Here is a 21,779-nt window from a genome sequence, read left to right as displayed (position 1 = left end):
GTTATCATTTTCAAACAAAATCCTGATTAAACAGATGAGCTTTTCTGGGTTTGATACCTATTCTAACAGAGCCCTAATCCTGTACCTTCAGTATGCAAACTGCTTATTGAATTCCAGACAAATTCCTCAAGCTGTGCAGGAGGTCTGCTGAAGAGCTCATGTGCAACTCTACAATAACAAACCTGGGGTGGGGGGGGTCTCATGTACCTATACTGGGAGGCCGTGTGTGTGTGTGTGTGTGTGTGTGTGTGTGAGAGAGAGAGAGAGAGAGAGATTTGACTTGCCAGGTGTCTTGTGTGCTGGGTTGTATTTAGAAAAGCCCCCAGTCCTAGCCTTGGTGACTTTTATTATCTTAGCTAATATGTTCTATTTCTATTTAAGTGAGCACATTCACAGTAATCTAGGGTCTTGTTCTGCAAGGTGCATAGCCCCATCTGTGAGGTTGTGAGTCCCAAAGACTGTCTGTTATATATTTCTCAGACATGGTGTAGAAGCACTATCTGTGGGAACTGAGAATGCTCAGTACACCTCTACCTCGATATAACGCTGTCCTCGGGAGCCAAAAAATCTTACCGTGTTATAGGTGAAACCGCGTTATATCGAACTTGCTTTGATCTACCGGAGTGCGCAGCTCCCCCCTCCTCCCCTCCGGAGCACTGCTTTACCACATTCTATCCGAATTCGTGTTATATTGGATCGCGTTAGATCGGGGTAGAGGTGTACTTTCTTTAATGATTTTACTTTTTAAATGTCTGTCTTCCTGTTATTACTTCATACACTGTTGAACTCACAAACTCTTTTGTTTATACATTTCTTATTTATGTATCTATCTCGTGAATGAAATACATAAAAACAGACTCATACCACAATTAGGAATTTGTTCAACACAGTTGTACTATGTTTGTGCAGAGCTACTTAGAGTACAAATCATTATAGCATCAGTAATAGCACAAATAATGTAAAATCCAATTACACTTGTTTGTTTATATATTAACACAGTAGAGCCCAGAGATCCCAGCTGACACTGGGGCTCTATTGTGCTAGGTTCTGTACAGACTCATAGTGAGAGACAGTTGCTGTGGCTGCCGCAAAGAGCTTATAGTACAACTAGAGAAGAGAGACAAAGGGTGGGATGGTAAACAGAAGCTTGGAGAAGTGAAGTGCCTCATCTAAGTTCGCACAGCAGGTGAATGGGAGACCTGGGAATAGAACCTACATCTCCTGCCTTCATTGCCTTATCCAATAGATCATGCTGTTACTATCCTCGCTCAATTGCATGTGTTTATTAATTTTAAAAGGGGTTGTTAACTTTTAGGGCAGCTTGACTTAGTATTCTTTGTTTTATTTGATAGATACAACTCTCTCTTAATGTTCAGATACATTTTAACTGTAGTATCTCTGTCCAGATTGATACTCTGTCTTCCTGGCCATTGAATCGCTCTGGAACAGTGAAAGACCAAATGTGTAGCCCATAAAGTCTTAAAAGGCAAGCCTTGCTCTGTAACTGCGGGGAGATGAACACACTGATTAACTGTAGGTTTTTGTTGCTAGTTCACGTAAACAAACAATTTCTAGTCATCAAGGAACAGATATTATGGTTGAGCACATTTATTTTTGAGAAAGTTGTTATCTTGCATGCAAATTTGGCATGGCCTGCAGGCTTCTGAGAAGTTGGCAACATGGCCTTTGAGGTCGAGATAGTGCTTTTGGCTACTCACTTTACTGCTTTTGCAGAACTGACTCAGATCTGAGGCCAGAGGGTCAATGAAGCCTGAACCTGAATTCACTGAGAATTGAGGGTACTCTGGACTTCAATACAGATGCTTAGCATCTGGTCCTGGCATGCAAGAAAGGGAAGGAATTGTGCATCCAAAAGGGCAGGACCTCTGCATGGTGCTCAATAGAGTACCTGGTTAATACACCAGTCAGCAGGCATGTCCCCAAAGAGGCATGCTAGCTAGTGTCTATGCTGTAATCAGCAGCAGGTACTAGCTGTGGAGTTTGTATTTTTCTCATGCTCACAGGATCAACTATGTGTCGTACTGTATGTCCCTCAAAGCCTACCGTAAGGTATGTTCCAGCCCGCATGGTTTCTGTGGCAGAGAAAGCATGGGATGCAGCATCTCTGCTCCCCATATTGGTCATTAAATGGAAAAGGACAAGATATTCATAAAATCCTCATTTATCAGCTTGCTGTTTTTTATTATAATTAATTTCTTGGAAGCTGGAAATGGAAACCTGTTTTATTAGCAGTTTTAGGTCCCCCCACCCACCCCCTCGCATACTAGGATTGTTAGTGCTGGCACTACTACTAAATTTTTTCTTTAAAAGTAAGCTAGCATTTAAAGCAGTTGTTCTGAAAGCTATAAACACATACTGAACCAAGAATAACAGTGACTCTGCAAACTGATACAAGAATAAAGGCTCTCTTTAAATCTCTTCAGTTGTTGATAAACCAGCAGGAGGGAAAGAAAGAGACTATTATTCACAATGTCCCTTGTTTTCATCATCTCAGCTCTTTCCTTTGTCTGTCTTAGTGCACTGGACAGGAGGGATCACTGGAGGGAGTGGGTGTATGGAGCTGTCTTTAACTCCAAAGAAAAGAGTGTGGATAGACTGCACATAGACTATGACACATAGACTATCAGCCCTTTGTCCTGCTGATGGATTTGGGAAATGAGCTCTGACCCACTCTCTTGCTGGGAATATGGTTTAATTTTAAAAACAGTGACTCTTATCACAGGTTCCTTATTGTTTGCCAGAAAATTGTATTTTACTTAATCAGTTTTAACACATCAGACTGACATGTATCTTGGGGTGCATCATTATACTTTGCATAATTTAACATGATACAGCTGATGTAGCTCAGAGTAGCATGTCACAGTGTGATGTGTCCTCGGGGCAATTCATAAGCTTCCTTTAATAAAAAAAATAAAGGAAAACAAACCAGCAGTAAAATGAGTGGAAACAACTTCAGTTTTCAGTGTGTCTATATTTCAGTATAGCAAATAGCTCTTGCTTCAACCATATTTTCCTGTGGACTTACCAAGTGGTTTCACAATCATCATAATGGATAAGGTTAAGATTTTGTCATGGTTATTTTTAGTAAAAGTTATGGACAGGTCATGGAAAATAAACAAAAGTTCACAGGAGCCGTGACCTGTCCCTGACTTTTATTAAACATTTTTGGGGGGGAGGGGAAGTTGGGGGGAGGAGGGAATGACCGCTGGAGCCACATGGGGTGGACTGAGAGCCTGACCCCCACCGCCAGGGGTCGGGAGGCTTGACAGCCTCAGCCACTCAGCCACAAGGGGTGCGGGGCATAGCCCTGGCTCCAGCCCCTGCTGCAGCCATGGTGGGGCGGGGAGCACGGACCCGGCTCTGGCTCCCGCCCCACTGCTGACAGCTGAAGCCAAAGTCACGGAGGTTCAGTAAAGTCACAGAATCCATGACCTCTGTGACTAAATTGTATCCTTAATAATGGGTACTTTCCAGCTACCTATGGCTTTGCTTATATGGCTTTCTGTCTGGAAATTTCCCTCTGTTGCAACACCCTCAGCCCAGCTCCAAACATGGTAGCAGCAATGAGAGCTCCAGCATATTCCATTGGTATTTTCACCACCATGTTGTTTAGACTTACTCAGAGTTCCCATTCTTGTTACCACTGCTGTGGCTGCACCAGTAGTGGTGCAAAGATAGATAATTTAAAAATCTGTAAGTTAAAGCAAGGATGTCAACCAAGTAGTTCATAGAGTCCTAAAATACATCCTGTGACCAGGGCTGGCTCCAGCATTTCTGCCACCCCAAGCAAAAAAAAAAAGCTGCGATCGCGATCGGCGGGGGCAGTTGGGGAGGGGAGAAAGCCACGATCAGCGGGGGCAATTGGGGGGAAAAAAAAAGCCGCGATCAGCGGCGGCAGTTCAGCGGCAGGTCCTACGCTCCTAGAGGGAGTGAGGGACCTGCCGCCCCCGAATTGCCGCAGGTGCCGCCCCTCTCCCTTGGCCGCCCCAAGCTCCTGCTTGTTAAGCTGGTGCCTGGAGCCAGCCCTGCCTGTGACCACCCTCTCGTTCAAGTCAAATGGTATTAAATGCAGGTTTTCATTGCTAACAAATTCAGGAGACCAGCAATTTCTATTTACCTATTAAGGGAATACAACTACCATCCATTATTTTTGTTGAAGGAAGTTAGAACATAAGAGTGACCATCTAGGTCAGACCAGTGGTCCATCTAGCCCAGTATCCTGTTTTGTGACAGTGGCCACTGCCAGATTATTCAAAGGGAATAAAAATAACAGGGAAATTATCAATGAATCCATCCCCTGTTGTCTAGTCCCAGCTTTTGGCATTCAGATCCTTAGGGACACCCAGATCATGGGATTGCATCCCTCACCATCTTGGCCATCGATGGACCTATCCTCTATGAATTTTTCTAATTCTTTTTTGAACCCAGTTATACTTTTGACCTTCCTAACATTCTCTGGCAATAAGTTCCATAAGTTGATTGTGCATTGTATGAAGAAGTATTTCATTATCCTTGGTTTTGCTGTATATTAATTGAATTGGGTGACCCTGGGTTCTTGAAGGGGTAAACTGCACTTCTTTATTCACTTTCTCCATACCATTCATGATTTTATAGACCTCTATCATATCCTCCCTTAGTTATCTCTTTTGCAAGCCCCACAGTCCCAATCCTTTTAATCTTTCCTCATACAGAAGCTGTTCCATACCTCTAAAATTTTTTGTTGCCTTTCTTTGTACCTTTTCCTTTTCTAATATATCTTTTTCGAGATGAGTCAACCAGAACTTCACAGAGTATTTGAGGTGTGGGCGCACCAGGATTTATACAGTGACATTATGATATTTTCTGTCTTCTTATCTATCTGTTTCCTAATGGTTCCCAACATTCTATTTGCTTTTTGACTGCTGCTGCTCATTGAGCAGATGTTTTCAGAGAATTGTCCATGATGACTCCAAGATCTCTTTTTTGAATGGTAACAACTAATTTAGACACCAATACTTTGTGTATATATAGTAGGGTTATATTTTTCCAATGTGCATTACTTTGCACATTGACATTTTCAATACTGATATTTAAAATCATGGACATTTATTTTCAAATTAGTTAGAAGTGTCAGGCTGCTGGCAAGTTTCTAATGCTGCCATTGGTGTCACTAAATTTGTGGACCCTGGAGTTAATATAAGATGTAGATTTACTATAGTAAGAAATAATTTGTATTCTTCTTAAGTAATTCAAAATACAAAGGCTAATAGAGACAGCTTTATCTTTAAGTATTGTAAAAAACCACAGCATTTTATTAGTGACTAAATGTATTCATAAGGAAATTAAAGTTGTGACCTTTTAAAAATATTAATAATGGACAGTCTAATATAGTCCAAGCAATGCAATAGGGCTTATGGTTTAGCACTGACAATGAAGACTGACACTGTGACCTTACAATGAGCAGAGTTTCAGACACAGATGTCTGAATTAATATTTCAAAGCAAGTCAACACCAGTTCAGGAATGTACCATCCAGGGAATTTTTCCAGCCTTCCTGATTCCATAAAAGAATATTTTAGATTTCCTTTCTTTTTCTATTTTCCCCAGCTTTAAACGGAATGATTAAAGGAATGTATGTCTCCTGCAATATTGCTGTCCTCCTCAATAGAAATTATATACACCCATCTGAGAACAAGTAAACTGTCTCAGATGCAGTAAGAATGGCATGTGAGAGATCTAATTTAAACTAGTAACTAACTAGCTGGATCTGCTACTGGGATAAAGGAAAATGGGCCACATTATGTCCAGTACCTGCAAGGATCAGAAAAAATGGTGGAAAAGGACAGAAGCAGGTTCTCCTTTCCCTTTGCATCCAATGCAGGGACTGAGCTTAATTGGAGTCCTGTCTTCATCTCAAGTAGAGTTAACCGTCCCAAAGGCTGTGTGGAGAAGGCTGGTTCATGGGCCCCAAAGGTACCTTCAAAACTGGCAGTGCAGTGGGTCTGTTCCCTGGGAATTCCCTTTCTGCACAGGGATTAAAAAACCCATGGCTGCTCTGGCTCAGCTGACTGAGTTTTGTGGAGCTCTGGCTCTGGGGCTGAAAGATTGCTGTGTCGATAGGCTGGAGTCCAAGCTCTGGGACACTGTGAGGGTGGGGGGGGGTACAAGAGCTTGGGCCCGAGCCTAAGCCTGAATGTCTACATAATAATTTTTAGCCTCATGAGCCAGAGTCAGCTGATCCATGCCAGCTGCAGCTGGGCAGCACAGCTCTGATCCCTGTGTAGACATACCTTAGAGCAGAGGTGGGCAAGCTACGGCCCGGGGGCCTAATCTTGAGCTCCCACCGGGAAGCAGGATCTCGGGCTTCCCCCACTCTGGCGCTCCAGATGGGGAGTAGGTTTGGGGTCTTGCCCCACTCCGCATGACTCCCGGAAGCAGTGACACATCCTCCCTCCGGCTCCTGGGAACTGCAGCCAATGGGAGCTGCAGGGGCAGCGCTTGCGGACAGGGCAGTGCGCAGAGCCATCTGTCTGTGCCTCTGGAGGACATGCCACTGTTCCTGGGAGCTGCTTGCGGTAAACACTGCCTGGAGCTGGCCTCCTCCCATGCCCCAACCCTGATCCCCCTCCCGCCCTCCCAACTCCTCGGTCTCAGCCCGGAGCACCCTCCTTCATCCCCAGCCCCACCCCAGAGCTGGCACGCCCAGCCGGAGCCTTCCCACCCCCGCACCCCCAATTTCATGAGCATTCATGGCCTGCCATATAATTTCCATACCCAGATGTGGCCTGCGGGCCAAAAAGTTTGCCCACCCCTGCCTTAGAGTCAACAGTCCTGCCTGCTGAAATTCCTTCTTGTCACAATCCCGACACCCAAAGAGAGAACAACTTGTTTTAATTATGATCAGACATTTGGGAGACCTGTTATTTTCTTCAAAGGCAGCAAATTCAACATAAATAGTGGGTTTTAAAAAATATACATTTATACATTATATCTCTTTTTAAAAGTTCAGTCAAAAATGTCATGTTGTAATATTATGTCATATTGAAAAGGAAAGACTTTATTTGCCCTTAATCTGATTTATTGTCATGCTCCCACAAGTTTTTAGAAAACTCGACTGAGTTTCTAAGAACTACCAAGAAAAAAGAAGAAACCAGGAGAGAAAGTGGGGACAAGGAGACAGAATGTGACTCTTTACACCTTTGACTTAGGGCATGCCTACTCTACAAAATTAAGTCAACCTAACTTATGTTGGCATACAGCCACTGCAGTAATTACATCACTTGTGTGTGTCCACACTTCGCTCTTTGTGTCAGCAGTGTGCGTCCTCACCGGGAATGTTTGCACTGATTGAACTGTCAGTGTGGAGCATTGTGGGATGGCTTCTAAAAGCTAGCAACAGTCTATATAAGAAATGTAGCATCTACACTGACAGTGTATTGACCTAACTACATTGACATTGACTCTACACCCTTCGTGGTGTAAGTCTGTGTAGCAGGCGAGTTACGTCGGTGGGAGCTTAGCTCTGTAGTGTAGACCAGGACCTAGACTTACTTTAAATGTCTTTAGCCACCAGTTAAATGTATAAACCTATGGAGTGGTTCAAAATACGTGCTTAACAGCATTACCACCAGTGAAAAACAGTGATGAACTCCTGGGGATATACACATAAGCATATTGTAATCAAACTAGGATCTGACCAGGACAAGAAATGCCATGGAATGACATGCAATCTGTAATGACTTCAGGTTTTATACCTCATCCCAAAGCACTCATTTCTGATATTTCCATTTTCATGGGAAATATAATGCTTTACTCCACAAGATGTTCCATTGATTTCAACGGGTGTCAGAATCTCGCCCAAAGAAAGCATATTCAGTAGTGGAACTCTCACTTAGAGGCATAGAAATTACTATGCTGGAATAGGTTAGTAGTCTCTCTTTTCCAGTATGTTTCTGACAGTGACCAATACCAGCTGCTTCACAGGAATGTTCAATAAACCAATCAGAAGATTGTTATTGAACAACCTGTCCATAAGGAATTTTTTCTTACTCCCATTAGTGAGAGGTTGACATATGCCTTGAAGCATAGATGTTTATATCACTTCTGAAACTTTGTTCTTTTAAAAAAAACTTTATTATAATAACCCGTGATATTTTTCCTATCCATATAAATGCCCATTCCTTTTTTGATTCCTGTTAAGCTCTTAGTCTCTCATATTTTGTGGTGGTGAACTTTACAAGCTAATTGTATATTGTATGAAAAATAATTTATTTTTATCGTTTTAAAATTTGCTACCTTTCAGTTTAATTGAATGTCCCATGATGCTTGTATTATGAGAGGGTGAATAAGAGGTTCCTGATGTACTTTCTCTATACCAGTGATTATTTTGTCTCTTTTAATGTCTCCACTTATTCATCTACTCTCTATTGTAAGCAGTCCCAATCTTTTCAGTCGCTGTCCATATAAGCAGTGCCCCATCTGTGTCTAATCTTGCCAAGGCATTGCTTCAGTACTGACTTAGGATAACCAGTGCTACCTACTGGGTTATCAGTTCCATTTCCTGCAGGATCCTGGTTTTCCATCGAAGTCTCTTACCCTTATGCTTGCTAGGCTTGCTCCTGAGACGAGTCATGGTCAAACCCTGAAGTATTATGGCTTCATTTAAACAGTGTTTTCTAAATATTCACACTTATCCCTTTTCTGTTGCTTCATTACATCCTTTATGAAAATCTTGATTGATGCGGAGCCCTTATTACTGTCTTAACTGTGCATCTGGATGCACAGACTGTCATCTCAAGAAACACACCTTAGCCAAAGCTCCTCTAGAATTGCTTAATGTTAGAGGAAAACAGATTTGTCTATAGTTCATTCACAGGTGAATTGAACATGAATTTTCTATTGCTTCTGTGATTGCCTGCCTCAAAAAAGCTTTGTGCCATTTTATTGAACTCTGGGTTGTTTTATTTTAAGAAGGAATTGGAGATTGTGCAGCAGCTATTTATTTTTTTTCTCCTGTCAAAGTGGTGGTTATTTTTGACTCAGCACTAAGTGCTTAGTCGATGTAGCTGCGGTTGAATAATTCCACCTCCCTCAGGCTTAAACAAACAGTAAGTTACTACAAGTAACAGATTCCTTCCAGATAAAGATAGCAGCTATAATAAATATGTAGAAATAGCAATATTGTGCCAAATGCATTGGACTAATAAACAGAGCCAGAAAGCTTTTTGTTCCAGGTCTACTTAATGAACAAGGCAAAGCTTCACTTGCACATCTGCCTTTTCTCACCCTTGCTTCTGGTGGCTGTGAATTCAAGAGGACCCACTCGAACTATAGCCTTTCGCTATCCCTACTAAGAAAGCAAAAGTATCCAAAAAGTAGACATGAGACAGAACGGAGACCTTGCCAGGGACTCAGAATCTAAACCTGGATCCAAACTCCCCAACTAGCTCACCAGTTTATAACCAGCTCAGCTAAAATCCTGGATTCAAATATCCATGAATTTAGGGATGCTTGAAAATGTGGATCCAGATCCAAATTTTGTAACTTGGGCCCATTTTTATCGAACGGATTAATCTGATGTAGGGGATTTTTTGGCAGGGTCAGTTATAAACTCAACTCTATTGAGCATCTGCTTCGGGCCCTGGATGCCAGGCAACCTTGGCAAGTTACAGCCCAGACTCATTTCCTGTTCTGTTAAGGGGACTAGGGAAGGAAAAAGCTCTGCCAGCAGGAGCAGAGGGGAGCAAAGTCTGATTCCTCTCTCCCCTCAACCCTTTCTGGGGTCTTGGGGCAGTGTGAATTATAAGGCCAGCAGTTTTTCTCAGTACAATGGGAGTGGGGGGAAAAGCCCTTATCTAAGTGTTTTGTTTATTTTAGGATCATAACAGAAAAAGGCTTACAGACTTGGGATTATTAACTATGTTATGGTGAAGTTTAAAGTTTCAGAGGTGTCAACAGGATTTGGTTTAATGGAAAATATGTGAATTTTATTGGAAGATGGGTGTCTAAACCCCCTAGACAGCTTCGTAGATCTCAACCAGGTTCTATAGAACATAGTTCAAGTACTGTAATGAGTCTTTGGAAAGACTATGCATAAATGAAATACAGCCCCACCCCTGTGCTATAATACCATTTGTCCAAAGTATACTGTTCATTAGTAGTCACTGAGGGATATTATGCCACAAAACATGATGTTTTTTATAGGACATATAGAACTCAAGTCCAGATCTACTTGTAGTCCTTAGAGATACCATACATACTTGCAAGATTTAGAGGAATTAGTCATAGAGATCTGGACAGATTTCAATTTGAGCATTTACATAGATTCCAAAGCCAGAAGGGACCATTGTGATCATCTAATCTGACCTCCTGCATAGCATAGTTCATAGAACTTTTCTTAAAATAATTCCTAGAGCAGATCTTTTAGAAAAACATCCAATCTTGCTTTAAAAAATGGTCAGTGATGGAGACTCCATCATGACATTATCAGCCCCAAATTCCATCACCAGTATCAGTTGCAGAATTCTTCTTTAAAATGATTGGGTAATGTTGATATAAAATGACCTCAGTTTTTTCATCCAAGATATGGCAGCCTTTTGAAACTGGGTTGAGATCCTTTGTCTTATAACAGTGGCTGAGTGATTCCAATGGATTCAGGCTGTAAAGTTATTATTTGTTATAACAAGAAACATTTCATTCTCTAGATACTATATTCAGTCCCCACGTGGTTTGATAGGCCGCAGGACTGAATTTTCAATCGTGGTTCACATAGGAATAAAATGAACTTTCCCCCAATGGTTGAGCCAAACCTTTTCATGAAGTTTGTGTAGTCTGGTTCATTTTGTGTGTCCTGCATGTACTTTAAAACAATTGGTTAGTGCCTGTGCACTTAATAGTATTATTGTTGACTCATAGATGAAGAGCCAAAACCCTGGATCTGAATCCCTAAACCAGTGGGAGTCAATTTTTTTTTGTCAAGGTCCAAATTTCTTGGTCAAAGTTTATTTCAGACTCCAGAGAAAATAATAAAAATAATTGTAAATAAGTAAATAAAAAGATTTCAGGGTCTGTTCAAAAGCGTCTGGTGGTCCAGATTTGGCCTATTGCCTATTGACCAGCCCTGCCCTAAATTTTGGAGAGGTTCACATATGGATCCACGCTTTGTACCTATTCCCAATCTCTCCAACACAAAATACTGTAAAATATATATTTTTTTAAATTGACTTTGGGAAATAAGGGACTATCTCTAACCAAATGTCAAACTGACTTCTAAGTAACAGAGGCTTTATTTGGTATACAAGTTCCTTATAAAAACCCTCCAGACTCTAACCCCTTGGTACAGACTTATTAGCTTCATTTACTTTTATAATAGGGGCCTGCTCTTTTTTCCATCAAAATCAATAGCAAAGCTCTGAGCTCAGTAGGAGAAGAATTGAGCCCTAGTTTTCTGCACTGCATAAGGGTTAAGGGAGTGAGGCTGCACCTGTGAATTCCCAGACCTGGGTTTGATACCCATGAGTTGTGACCTAGTCCTTCAGCATCTTAAGGTGAACAAAGGTTTTGGAGTTTGTGGAATAATAATGAACTCTGTAGCTGGAGGAATCATTGAAGAGTTACAGTGAATTGTTTCTGGGTGTGTGTGCAAAAAGTTAATTGTGGATTAGAGTAATAGATTGCAGAGTGATAGCCCTCCAGAACAAATTCCTCTGTTTATGAAGCAAATACAGTGTGGTCATTAGCCGTGCAAGTTCCCCACATCACTACATCCACTGACCTGAGCCCTGTACTAGAGGAACCATTCAGTACTTGACCTCTCAACTAAAACGGCCAACAATAGTGGTAAATGTGGTATTTATTTGTTGTGTATATCTAGCGACTTGGAACCGGATTGATTAAGACAACTAGTTCACTTCACATATGCCATTGTTTAGATGAAGTGTTAAGTTTTGTTCACTACTGACCTAGGTTGTATTTTAATTGGCAAACTAGAAGTCAAAAGCTACATGTCCTATTACCAGTGCCCTGAACCATTCAGCCCTGAGTCATCAGCTCCTTGATTTTTTAAAAAATGACATTGTTTCTTAAACAGTGTCTGCCAGAAACATTAAAGGAAACTTTGTTTAGATTCTATAGCCCAGCAACCAAGTTACCGTTACAAGAGACATGATTTGCCATCCGTTTCCAATTCTTAGTGCCGCACACAGGACTTGTCATCTTATTTTTCCCAGAGAGAAGTTCTTGGATATGAAGAAAGTGTTCCATTATTACTGAGTCAGTTTATGCTTCCCATTTCCAAGTCATCCAATAGATAGAATAGTTCACAGTGCCACTAAACAGTTAGACAGCCAGGGCAAGGGGACATAATCAGTCTTACTCACAATGAAAGGGCATTGCTGTGTTTATAGAGCTTTTCTACAAAAAGAATTGCAGTCAAAGGGGTACTAACTCATATTTTTGTATTGCCGTGATGGTGTACTGTGTGGATGTGGCAAAACTCTGCCATACAGTAGAGTCCTGATTATCTGAGTAACTTGGGCAACACCTAATATTGTGTGATAATTTGGGAGCTAATAGAATGGGGAGGCACCCTGGCCATTTGTTCAAAAGAGAAGTTAGGAATAGGAGGGTGTCAAGGCTGATTCCCCACTCTGGCACTTCGAGTGCAGAAGGTGGGGGCCCGTGAGGATTTTAAAAATTAATACTGGCCACTCCAGGCTTGTATTAAACTCCCAAGGTTACAGCTTCTCTCTGACCTTGGATGGGTAGATGCGGCCACCACCCAAGTGCAAAAAAACCCTTTGAACCCAGGAAGGATCACTTGGGAATTCCTCCATGTGGGGTACCCTCAAGCCCTTTCACCCCACCCCCCAGAAAAGAGCTGAGAAAGAAAACAAAGGAAATCAGCTGTTCATAGAATCATAGAAGACTAGGGTTGGAAAAGACCTCAGGAGGTCATCTAGTCCAACCTCCTGCTCAAAGCAAGACCAATCCCTAACTAAATCATCCCGGCCAGGGCTTTGTCAACCTGGGCCTTAAAAACCTCTAAGGATGGAGATTCCACCACCTCCCTAGGTAACCCATTCCAGTGCTTCACCACCCTCCTAGTGAAATAGTGTTTCCTAATATCCAACCTAGACCTCCCCCATTGCAATTTGAGACCATTGTTCCTTATTCTGTCATCTGCCACCACTGAAAACAGAGGAGCTCCATCCTCTTTGAAACCCCCCTTCAAGTAGTTGAAGGCTGCTATCAAATCCTCCCTCACTCTTCTCTTCTGCAGACTAAACAAACCCAGTTCCCTCAGCCTCTCCTTGTAATTCATGTGCCCCAGCACCCTAATCATTTTAGTTGCCCTCAACTGGACTCTCTCCAATTTGTCCACATTCCTTCTGTAGTGGGGGGACCAAAACTGGACGCAATACTCCAGGTGTGGCCTCACTAGTGCCAAATAGAGAGGAATAATCACTTCCCTCTATCTGCTGGCAATGCTCCTACACAATGCAGCCCAATATGCTGTTAGCCTTCTTGGCAACAAGGGCACAGTGCTGACTCATATCCAGCTTCTCATCCACTGTAATCCCCAGGTCCTTTTCTGCAGAACTGCTGCCTAGCCAGTCGGTCCCCAACGTGTTGCGGTGCATCAGAGTCTTCCATCCTAAGTGCAGGACTCTGCACTTGTCCTTGTTGAACCTCATCAGATTTCTTTTGGTCCAATCCTCCAATTTGTCTAGATCATTCTGGACCCTTTCCCTATTCTCCAGCTTATCTACCTCTTCCCGCAGTTTAGTGTCATCTGCGAACTTGCTGAGGGTGTAATCCATCCCATCATCCAGATCATTAATAAAGATGTTGAACAAAACCGACCCCATGGCACTCAGTTTAATTCCGGCTGCCAGCTAGACATTGAGCCATTGATCACTACCTGTTGAGCCTGACAATCTAGCCAGCTTTCTAGCCACCTTAGAGGCCATTCATCTAATTATACTCTTTAATTTGCTGGCAAGAATACTGTGGGAGACCGGATCAAAAGCTTTGCTAAAGTCAAGATACAATACGTCCACTGCCTTCCCCGTATCCACAGAGCCAGTTATCTCATCATAGAAGGCAATCAGGTTGGTCAGGCATGACTTGCTCTTTGTGAATCCATGTTGACTGTTCCTGATCACCTTCCTCTCCTCCAAGTTTTCTTGAGGACCTGCTCCATGATTTTTCCAGGGAGTGAGGTGAGGCTGACCGGTCTGTAGTTCCCCGGGTTCTCCTTCTTCCCTTTTTTAAAGTTGGGCACTATATTTGCCTTTTTCCAATTGTCTGGGACCTCCCCCAATTGCCACGAGTTTTCAAAGATAATGGCCAATGGCTCTGCAATCATATCAGCCAATTCCCTCAGCACCCTTGGATGCATTGGATCTGGATCCATGGACTTGTGCATGTTCAGCTTTTCTGAATAGTCCTTAACCTGTTCTTTCACCACTGGGGGCTGCTCACCTCCTCCCCATACTGTGTTGCCCAGGACAGCAGTGTGGGAGCTGACCTTGTCTGTGAAGACCAAGGCAAAAAAAGCATTGAGTACTTCAGCTTTTTCCACATCATCTTTCACTAGGTTGCCTCCCCCATTCAGTAAGGGTCCCACACTTTCCCTGACCTTTTTCTTGTTGCTAACATACCTGTAAAAACCCTTCTTGTTACCCTTCACCTCCCTTGCTAGGTGCAACTCCAATTGCCACCATCTAATTAAACAACATATGCACAAACCTCTTAGGACACCAAAAATCCAATCCTGTTCTTAAGGTAAATTTTATTAAAACCAAAAAGAAAGAAAATACACCTGGAACTTAAGCTTTTGCTAGATTTAAAAAACCCATTTACAAAATTTAAACATCAAGAATAACCTTCTGAGGTCCAGCTTAAAGGTTACAAACAAAACAAAAGCATTTGGGGTTAGCACAGAGGAGTCCACAAGCCTTACAAAATAAAATAAATAAACCTAATCATGTCTTTCTAGATATTTCTGATCTACTTACATATCTGGGTTTCAGATAAGTAGGTTCCAGGTATGAACTGATGCTTTTTCAGACTTGGTTTTAAAGCTGCTTACAGCATTGCTCTATGTCTCCGCTCTCCAGAGAACAACAACACAGACAAAGGGAAGATTTTCCCCAATTTTAAAAAGTTCTAGCTTCCCATTGGTTCTTTTGGTCAGGTGCCCACTCCTTTCCTTTTACCTGGGGGCTTATTAACCCTTTACAGGTAAAGGAAATGGAGAACAGCTACTAAGAGGAATTTTATAGCTAACTGGCTGGCTGGATGTCCATAAAAGGGAACTATTCCCCCCTCCCCCTTCATTTATCACAGAGAGAATCAAACATCTGTGTTACCCTGAATAACATATCCTACCCTGTCTCTAAGGACTTGATCCTGCACCCACTGAAGTCAATGGCTTCAGTAGATCTTAAGGGTGCAAGAAATTGGGGCAAGGAATCAGTATTTTATTCCCACAGGGCAAGACAAGTTACAAATAATATTTTCTTTGCTCAGTCAATAAGGAAAATAGAAAATGTTTGAGTCAGTAGCTATGGTTTGGATTAGTAATTATCTAAATCAAAATCACTTGCCAAGTAAAATGGAAAGTTTAGTTTCAATTTTACCGAGTTATTGTTAATTCTTAAAAACAAAATACTTTTGCATTGTTTTAGCATGTCTCATGTTAGAAAGGATTTGTCAAAATAGCATGAAAATTCACATATCCTTTTCAGTATGCATTTCTGTTGCCTGGTACTTCCCTTAAAATGTATCCCCTGTACATCTACCTGCTCAAACTTAATTGGATTTTTGTCAATATAGCATGTGAAATTCCTAGATTTGGCAAGCTTCCAGGCACAGTAGAGGAATTAATATTTAAGCTATCCTAATTTTTAAAATATGCATTGTGTGTATTTAACCATGGAAAATACATGACATCACAAAGTGAGGGGTGGAATAAAGGTTTTGTTGATGTATGTTAGAGATAGCTGCATTAGTGGCAAAGCCATGAACGAGTTACCCAAATCACCCTAAACTAAAGCCAATAAAACATTTTATATCACATCACCCATATTATGTATTCCATATACCATAAAATTTATAGGGAAAAAGTGTTAAAAAATTTTCAGAAACTTGTTTTTATTTATCTTGTTTGTATCCCTTTGCCTATAAAGCTAGGGTCCTCGGTACAATCAGTCCAAAGGTGTAAGGCTCAAGGAGAGAATGATTTATCTTTTGAAAATTTAGCTTTTGAAAAATCTGAAATAAATACAAAAGTTCTGATATTTCACAACCTACTAGGGCTGAAATTAACGACCTTAAAGTTTTAAAAAGGGGGTTCTGAGATTTTTTTCAATGGTCAAATGCACCCATTTCTAGCCTTCATGGTTTGCAAGGTATTGGATTTTAACCTTGGGCTAGTGACAGGTTTGAGTGTTGCCTGCCTGTTTCCTATAATATTAGATGAAATGGTACAGCTATGTGAAAAGAAGGAATTTATTTGCTGGAATGTTGGAAAGAGAAATCAATTTTTTGAAGCTGTCTGAAAGTTTGGAATGTAAGAAACAATTGTAAGAAATGTAGAGATGGGAGTATTAGTGGGCAGTGGACTGGTAAGATGATCAAAGGTGCATGGTAAAAGCAAATGATCACATAGCTTTACAATTTATCACATGGATTTCACTATCACACATTTATATTACATGTGTGTGCAATCTAATTTATCATCTCTATTGGTTACCTACAAGGAATGAGACATTTTTGCTGGAAAGCTGAAAGATAGCTCTGATAAAGCTACAATATGACTTGAATACCATTCAGTGGGGGAAGCCTGTCATTTAAAATTAATTAATCCATTTCAGCAAAGGTTAAGATACAGGAGCCATTTGCAAATTGCATTTCCCTGAGATGGAAGTCAGCCTTTCTCTCCCCCTGTCCATCAATGAAATATATTGTTTGAAAATGTGAGCAGGGTTAGTTTTTAAAATAAATGACAGCCAAAAATAAATTGAATGATGTTTTACATATTATTTTCTCTCTGAAGTGTGAAAGAATAAATGTTTCAGTCATACACTGTTGAGTGATTGCATTTTTCTTTTTGTTTTTTGCAGGTTGTCTTAGTCTTTGCTCTTAGTATTGGTGCTCTTGTAATATACTTCATAGATTCGTCAAAGTGAGTATTCTAATACATTTCCGTTCACCTCTTTTCCTAAAGCAATTATGTGCTTTAAATTGCTCCATTCATCTACTTACATTCAAAGTTTTTTATACTCATCACCTGAATGAAAAGAACTTTATAATAGTGCATGGTCTTCCAGGCTAGTTTTAGGGATGAGGGAAAGATCTTTTGTAAACTATACTGGTCTTGGTTACATTTAGTGCGAGAGAAGGAGAGGATAGAAAATAACATTTATCTTAGTTTAGAGTATGCATACTGCAGGAAACATTACTTTAAGTATTCTTCAAGGACAAAAGTAAAATAGAGAATGTAGGGAAGGGAATTGGACTTGAGAAGCCATAGGCTTACAGGACAGAGAATATGTATATTTAAGAATTCCAGGAATTCCTTTGAAAACTCATCAAAAGACTCTATGTAATACATACCATAATTATATCTAGCATTGTTATCAAATTCTGAGTTTGATTGACGTGTCCAAGGCCATGCAACTGATCTTGTAGGAAGTGAGAAACATTTCAAAATTTGTGGAGGGATAATGTGGTCATGTGGTGATGTTTCAATTGGGAGAGGTCAGGGTTTCATCATGACCATGCATCGTCATGACATATCAATGTAAACATAACAGTCATGATGTCTTGACACAGATTAACGTAACCTAATTTTATATCCTCCCCTTTGATACTTATTTCAGTAGGTCTTTGTGTAGCAAGGCCAACATAGGTGTGGTGATAGTGTAAGATTACCTAAATCAATGGCCTCGCATGAGCCACAACCCTGGTAAGAAGGCAATTGCAAGGAAGTTAATAGAATGTTATTCAGTGGAATATCCATTAGGGAGGGTAATCCACTAGGGCATGAGTGGCATTTTACGGCACTAAGACTAGGCACACAGTTTACCACCTAACTTTGGGCTTGTTTTCGCTGCAACAGTTAGCACACTTGAGTTACTTCACTTGAATTAGCTTAGCAAAAGTGAGAGCAACCACACTGCAGAATAACGCTTCAGCTACACAGAGTGATTTGAGGAGCAGCACAGCATGATTGGATTATTAGTGGAGGAGTTGTTGTAATTCAAGCTGCAGCATCCTTAGTGCATTATTAACTGGAGCATCAGCAACCGTTAGCTTGAGACCTCATTTTCTCTTCCCATCCCCATTTCTCACAGGCCAGTTAACTCAAGTTTAAAGTACCACTTGACTTGAGCTAGGGATGTGTAGACAGGAGTTGGGTAAAGGACAACACTCAAGTTATACCTTGAGCTAACAATGCAGTGAAGGCAAGCCCTTGGACTTTTGACAATTCAGCTAGAGTTTTTATAAGCTTCTCATCCTAGCTAAATTCTCCTTATTGTGTCACCCTATAAGCAGGGGCCGGTCTGAAAGTAAAAATAAAGTATCCTTATATAGAAAAACTTTACTGAAAAGCCCTGGCAATACTTATATGAACCATACAATGCTCCATTGAAAGGGTCAAATAAACTAGAGTGACATGGGTAGATGAAACTGTTACTCCTGTTTTTAAATTTCAGCCCAATTAAATTCTGACTGCAGTGGCTGCACCCCCTCTCCCCGGAGCCCCTCGTCTGTTGTGAAAAAGTACAATACCGTAGTATTTCTTGAGTCTTGTCTGCTGAGTTAATTCTAGGCATGGATCTCTATAAGTCCGTTTGTTTTTTCCCTCCAGCTGAGAGAAACTCTGACTTAATGGGGAGATTTGTTGGGGTGTTTATATAGGCCACCTAATCTGTGTAGTATTACAGTTCTATTGCTATTTCTCACCTACTGAGGATAGCAGAGCAGTTGAGCTGCAAGTTGTCTCTCATCAATTAACTCAGCTAATATTAAACTCAGAATTGCAGTTTCCAGCTACCTCAAACCAACAGGCTTTCTATTACTGGATTATTTTAAGGGGGTTTCTTCTATCTCTTTACTGAGGAAAGTAACCCTTACTTGCTTAATTCGGATCTAGAAACTCCACAGTCAGCATCCTGCAGTGAAAAGTTCTGAATTAACTTGATGCATTAAGAAGCTGATATGATGTCCATTACAGCAATGTGGCACCATAGGGAGTGAAATATCAGTCTATTAAGACACCTAAATGCAGATCTCCAGTACTGTGTGTAGTGAAAGTAATTCAGAGTTTACATTGTGAAAACTCTACTTCTGTTCAAATAGTGAAAAGCGCCAGTAACATACTAGAAAAGTGCATTTGAACCAATGGTTGATATAAAAACTCTAGGGGGACTGTAAAGGCTGATATACATGTAAAAAAAGCAACCCAAATGGGTCTACTCTGTTACCTTGCACAAGGCTAATCTTCATTTTGTGTTTATCACACGTCTGCCCCTGTGAATAATGATCAGACTAGTCAATCAGCAGCTAAATGAGGTTGCAAACTTTCAATAAAATATGGTGTTAAACACATTGTGCCTTCCCATTGCCTTGAACCATTTGCCCCTGTCAAAAACTCTTTTATTCAGATTTGTTAGCACATTTCATCTGCTTCACACTGAGTTTGCACTGGTAGAAAATGGTGCAGGGCAGCAGAAAATCAGGTACATTTACTAGTTTCCGAATGACTCAGTAACTACTGCACTTTTTTTTTTTTAAACTAACTCTAAACATCTGTAGGCCTATTACAGAAACTCAAGGTAATATCGGAGTAAATGCTATAACCAAATGTTACAAAAGCTGGCTAAATTTGACCACTGATATTCTAACATGAGGGCAAGTAAACCTCATGCTTTAGGGTATTAACTGTGGGAAGGTGTGACGCTTCCCAGGGGTACCCCAGGCTGTGAGGCATCTCACTATTACTTGTCCTTAGTGTGAGGAAGCCTTGTCTGTGACTGCCCTGGGTCAGCTCCCCACCTCCACCAGCCCCTGGCAACACAAGCACTCCCCTTCGAGGCTGCGTAGGCCCTGCTGTCACTCTGAAGATTAGTAATTGGCACGCTCCAACCCTGGATCCCTCTGACTGTCTCCAAAGAGTGTCCAGTCCTTAGTCCACTGGACTAGCACAGTACTCACAGATTTTCTGCATCTGAAAAAACGCTACACCCCAGCTTACCAGTACCTCCTCAGATCACTGCTCCAGTAAACACACAGCACTTGCTCAATTTCACTATAAATTTATCTATGTTTATTGAACATAGCACAAAGATTGAAATCATAGCAAGTAGATGTATTGAAAACAACAGTTACGTACAAAATAAAATCATCACATGCATTCTAGACCCTAGGCTTAATTAACAAGATACTCTCGTGTTTTGTAGAGTATTGCTCACCCAAATTCTTGCAGTGCTTCACAGCTAGAGCCCTGTGTGGATACAAAATTTGGATCTGTATCCATCCACGATCCGCAAACATGGTCCGTGGATATAAAGCAGATATCCCCAGATTTTACAGCTAGGCTGGCTGTAACCCTCTTTTCATGAGACATGCATGCTGTCATAGGTGAAGCATCCAGTGTGTTGCTTTGCACTCCAAGATATCCCAGAACTATCCTTTGCCTTCATTAGTAAACAAGACATCCCCTGCTGTTTGTTTATTACTGTGAATTTCTTCTGTCACAGATTTTGCAATTTCTCAGTATGCAAACAGACACACCCAGCTCCCTGTCATTGATGCTACTGTCTAGAAGGGAGGCAACTGTATGCCCCATGCAATTGTGATCAGTTGGGTGTTAGTGCCCGGAGCTGAGTCATTGATTCCCTTTCCTGAGCAGATAGCAGCTGCTCCATTCACTCTATATAAAAAAAGGCTCTTTACAAAGAGAATCACAAGGCACTTCATTCTTGCTAGAAGTAGGTGGAACCTTATTCCTTACTCCACTCAATGCTTCCTCTTTCCACCTGCTTATTGTCCCACAAAACCATAGTGTGTGTAGGACCATATTCTTCCTTGCAATAAATGTGTGTAACTCATATTGATGCCAAAAGAACAGGAGTACTTATGGCACCTTAGAGATTAATGAATTTGTTTGAGCATAAGCTTTCGTGGGCTACAGCCTACTTCATTGGATGCATATTGATGCCAGTGATGCATGTTTGCAACTAAGGGCAGAATTTGGTTCATAAACTGAGAAAACAATGAATAGGAAAATGGCTTGATGTTTAGGATCCTTACTAATCAAATTTAGTCTCATCCAAAAGCTCCCATGTCAGATGATCACGGTTCCACACACCCCTCTCCCCCAGTTTGCTGAATTGCATCAGTAAGACTCAGTTAATCTGGACATCAGAACTTTTAAACACTCTGAACTCAATTTAAATGTGTAAATCCTGTCATCTTTGAAGTAACCTGTTCCTAAAGGCGATGCTAAAAATGTAACCAGCACAATTATTTTAATCTTCTGGTATAATCATAAAAATGCAACATTTTTACTAAGAAAAATTAGCAGAGTTTCACATCATCTCTTAATGTATTTTTAAATTGCGTAAAACCAGAACTTTAAATTGGAAAGGAAAAGGGGTCAAATACAATCTGCTTTAGTATAAAATAACTTAATGTATTCTAATGCTGGTTCTTTTCCCATTCATTTCCCTTTAAAATTGTTTATGCTTAGTTCTTCAAGGTAAGATA

The 21,779-nt window shown here is 41.0% G+C and overlaps 1 protein-coding gene across 35 annotated transcripts in view; it reads left to right on the top strand.

The window, feature by feature from the left end:
• KCNMA1 (potassium calcium-activated channel subfamily M alpha 1) overlaps positions 1-21,779 on the top strand; it is an 873,581-nt gene that overhangs the window by 441,021 nt on the left and 410,781 nt on the right. For all 35 annotated transcript variants that reach the window (XM_065551703.1, XM_065551701.1, XM_065551699.1 and 32 more), the window contains exon 3: positions 17,129-17,190. In XM_065551703.1, the coding sequence (XP_065407775.1) occupies positions 17,129-17,190 (62 nt within the window). The remainder of the gene's footprint in view (positions 1-17,128; positions 17,191-21,779) is intronic.

This window comes from Chrysemys picta, chromosome 7, assembly GCF_011386835.1.
Source record: "Chrysemys picta bellii isolate R12L10 chromosome 7, ASM1138683v2, whole genome shotgun sequence".
Classification (NCBI taxonomy): Eukaryota; Metazoa; Chordata; order Testudines; family Emydidae; genus Chrysemys; species Chrysemys picta.
The sequence above is the reverse complement of the archived record's forward strand: the minus strand, read 5'-3'. Positions and strand labels throughout refer to the sequence as shown.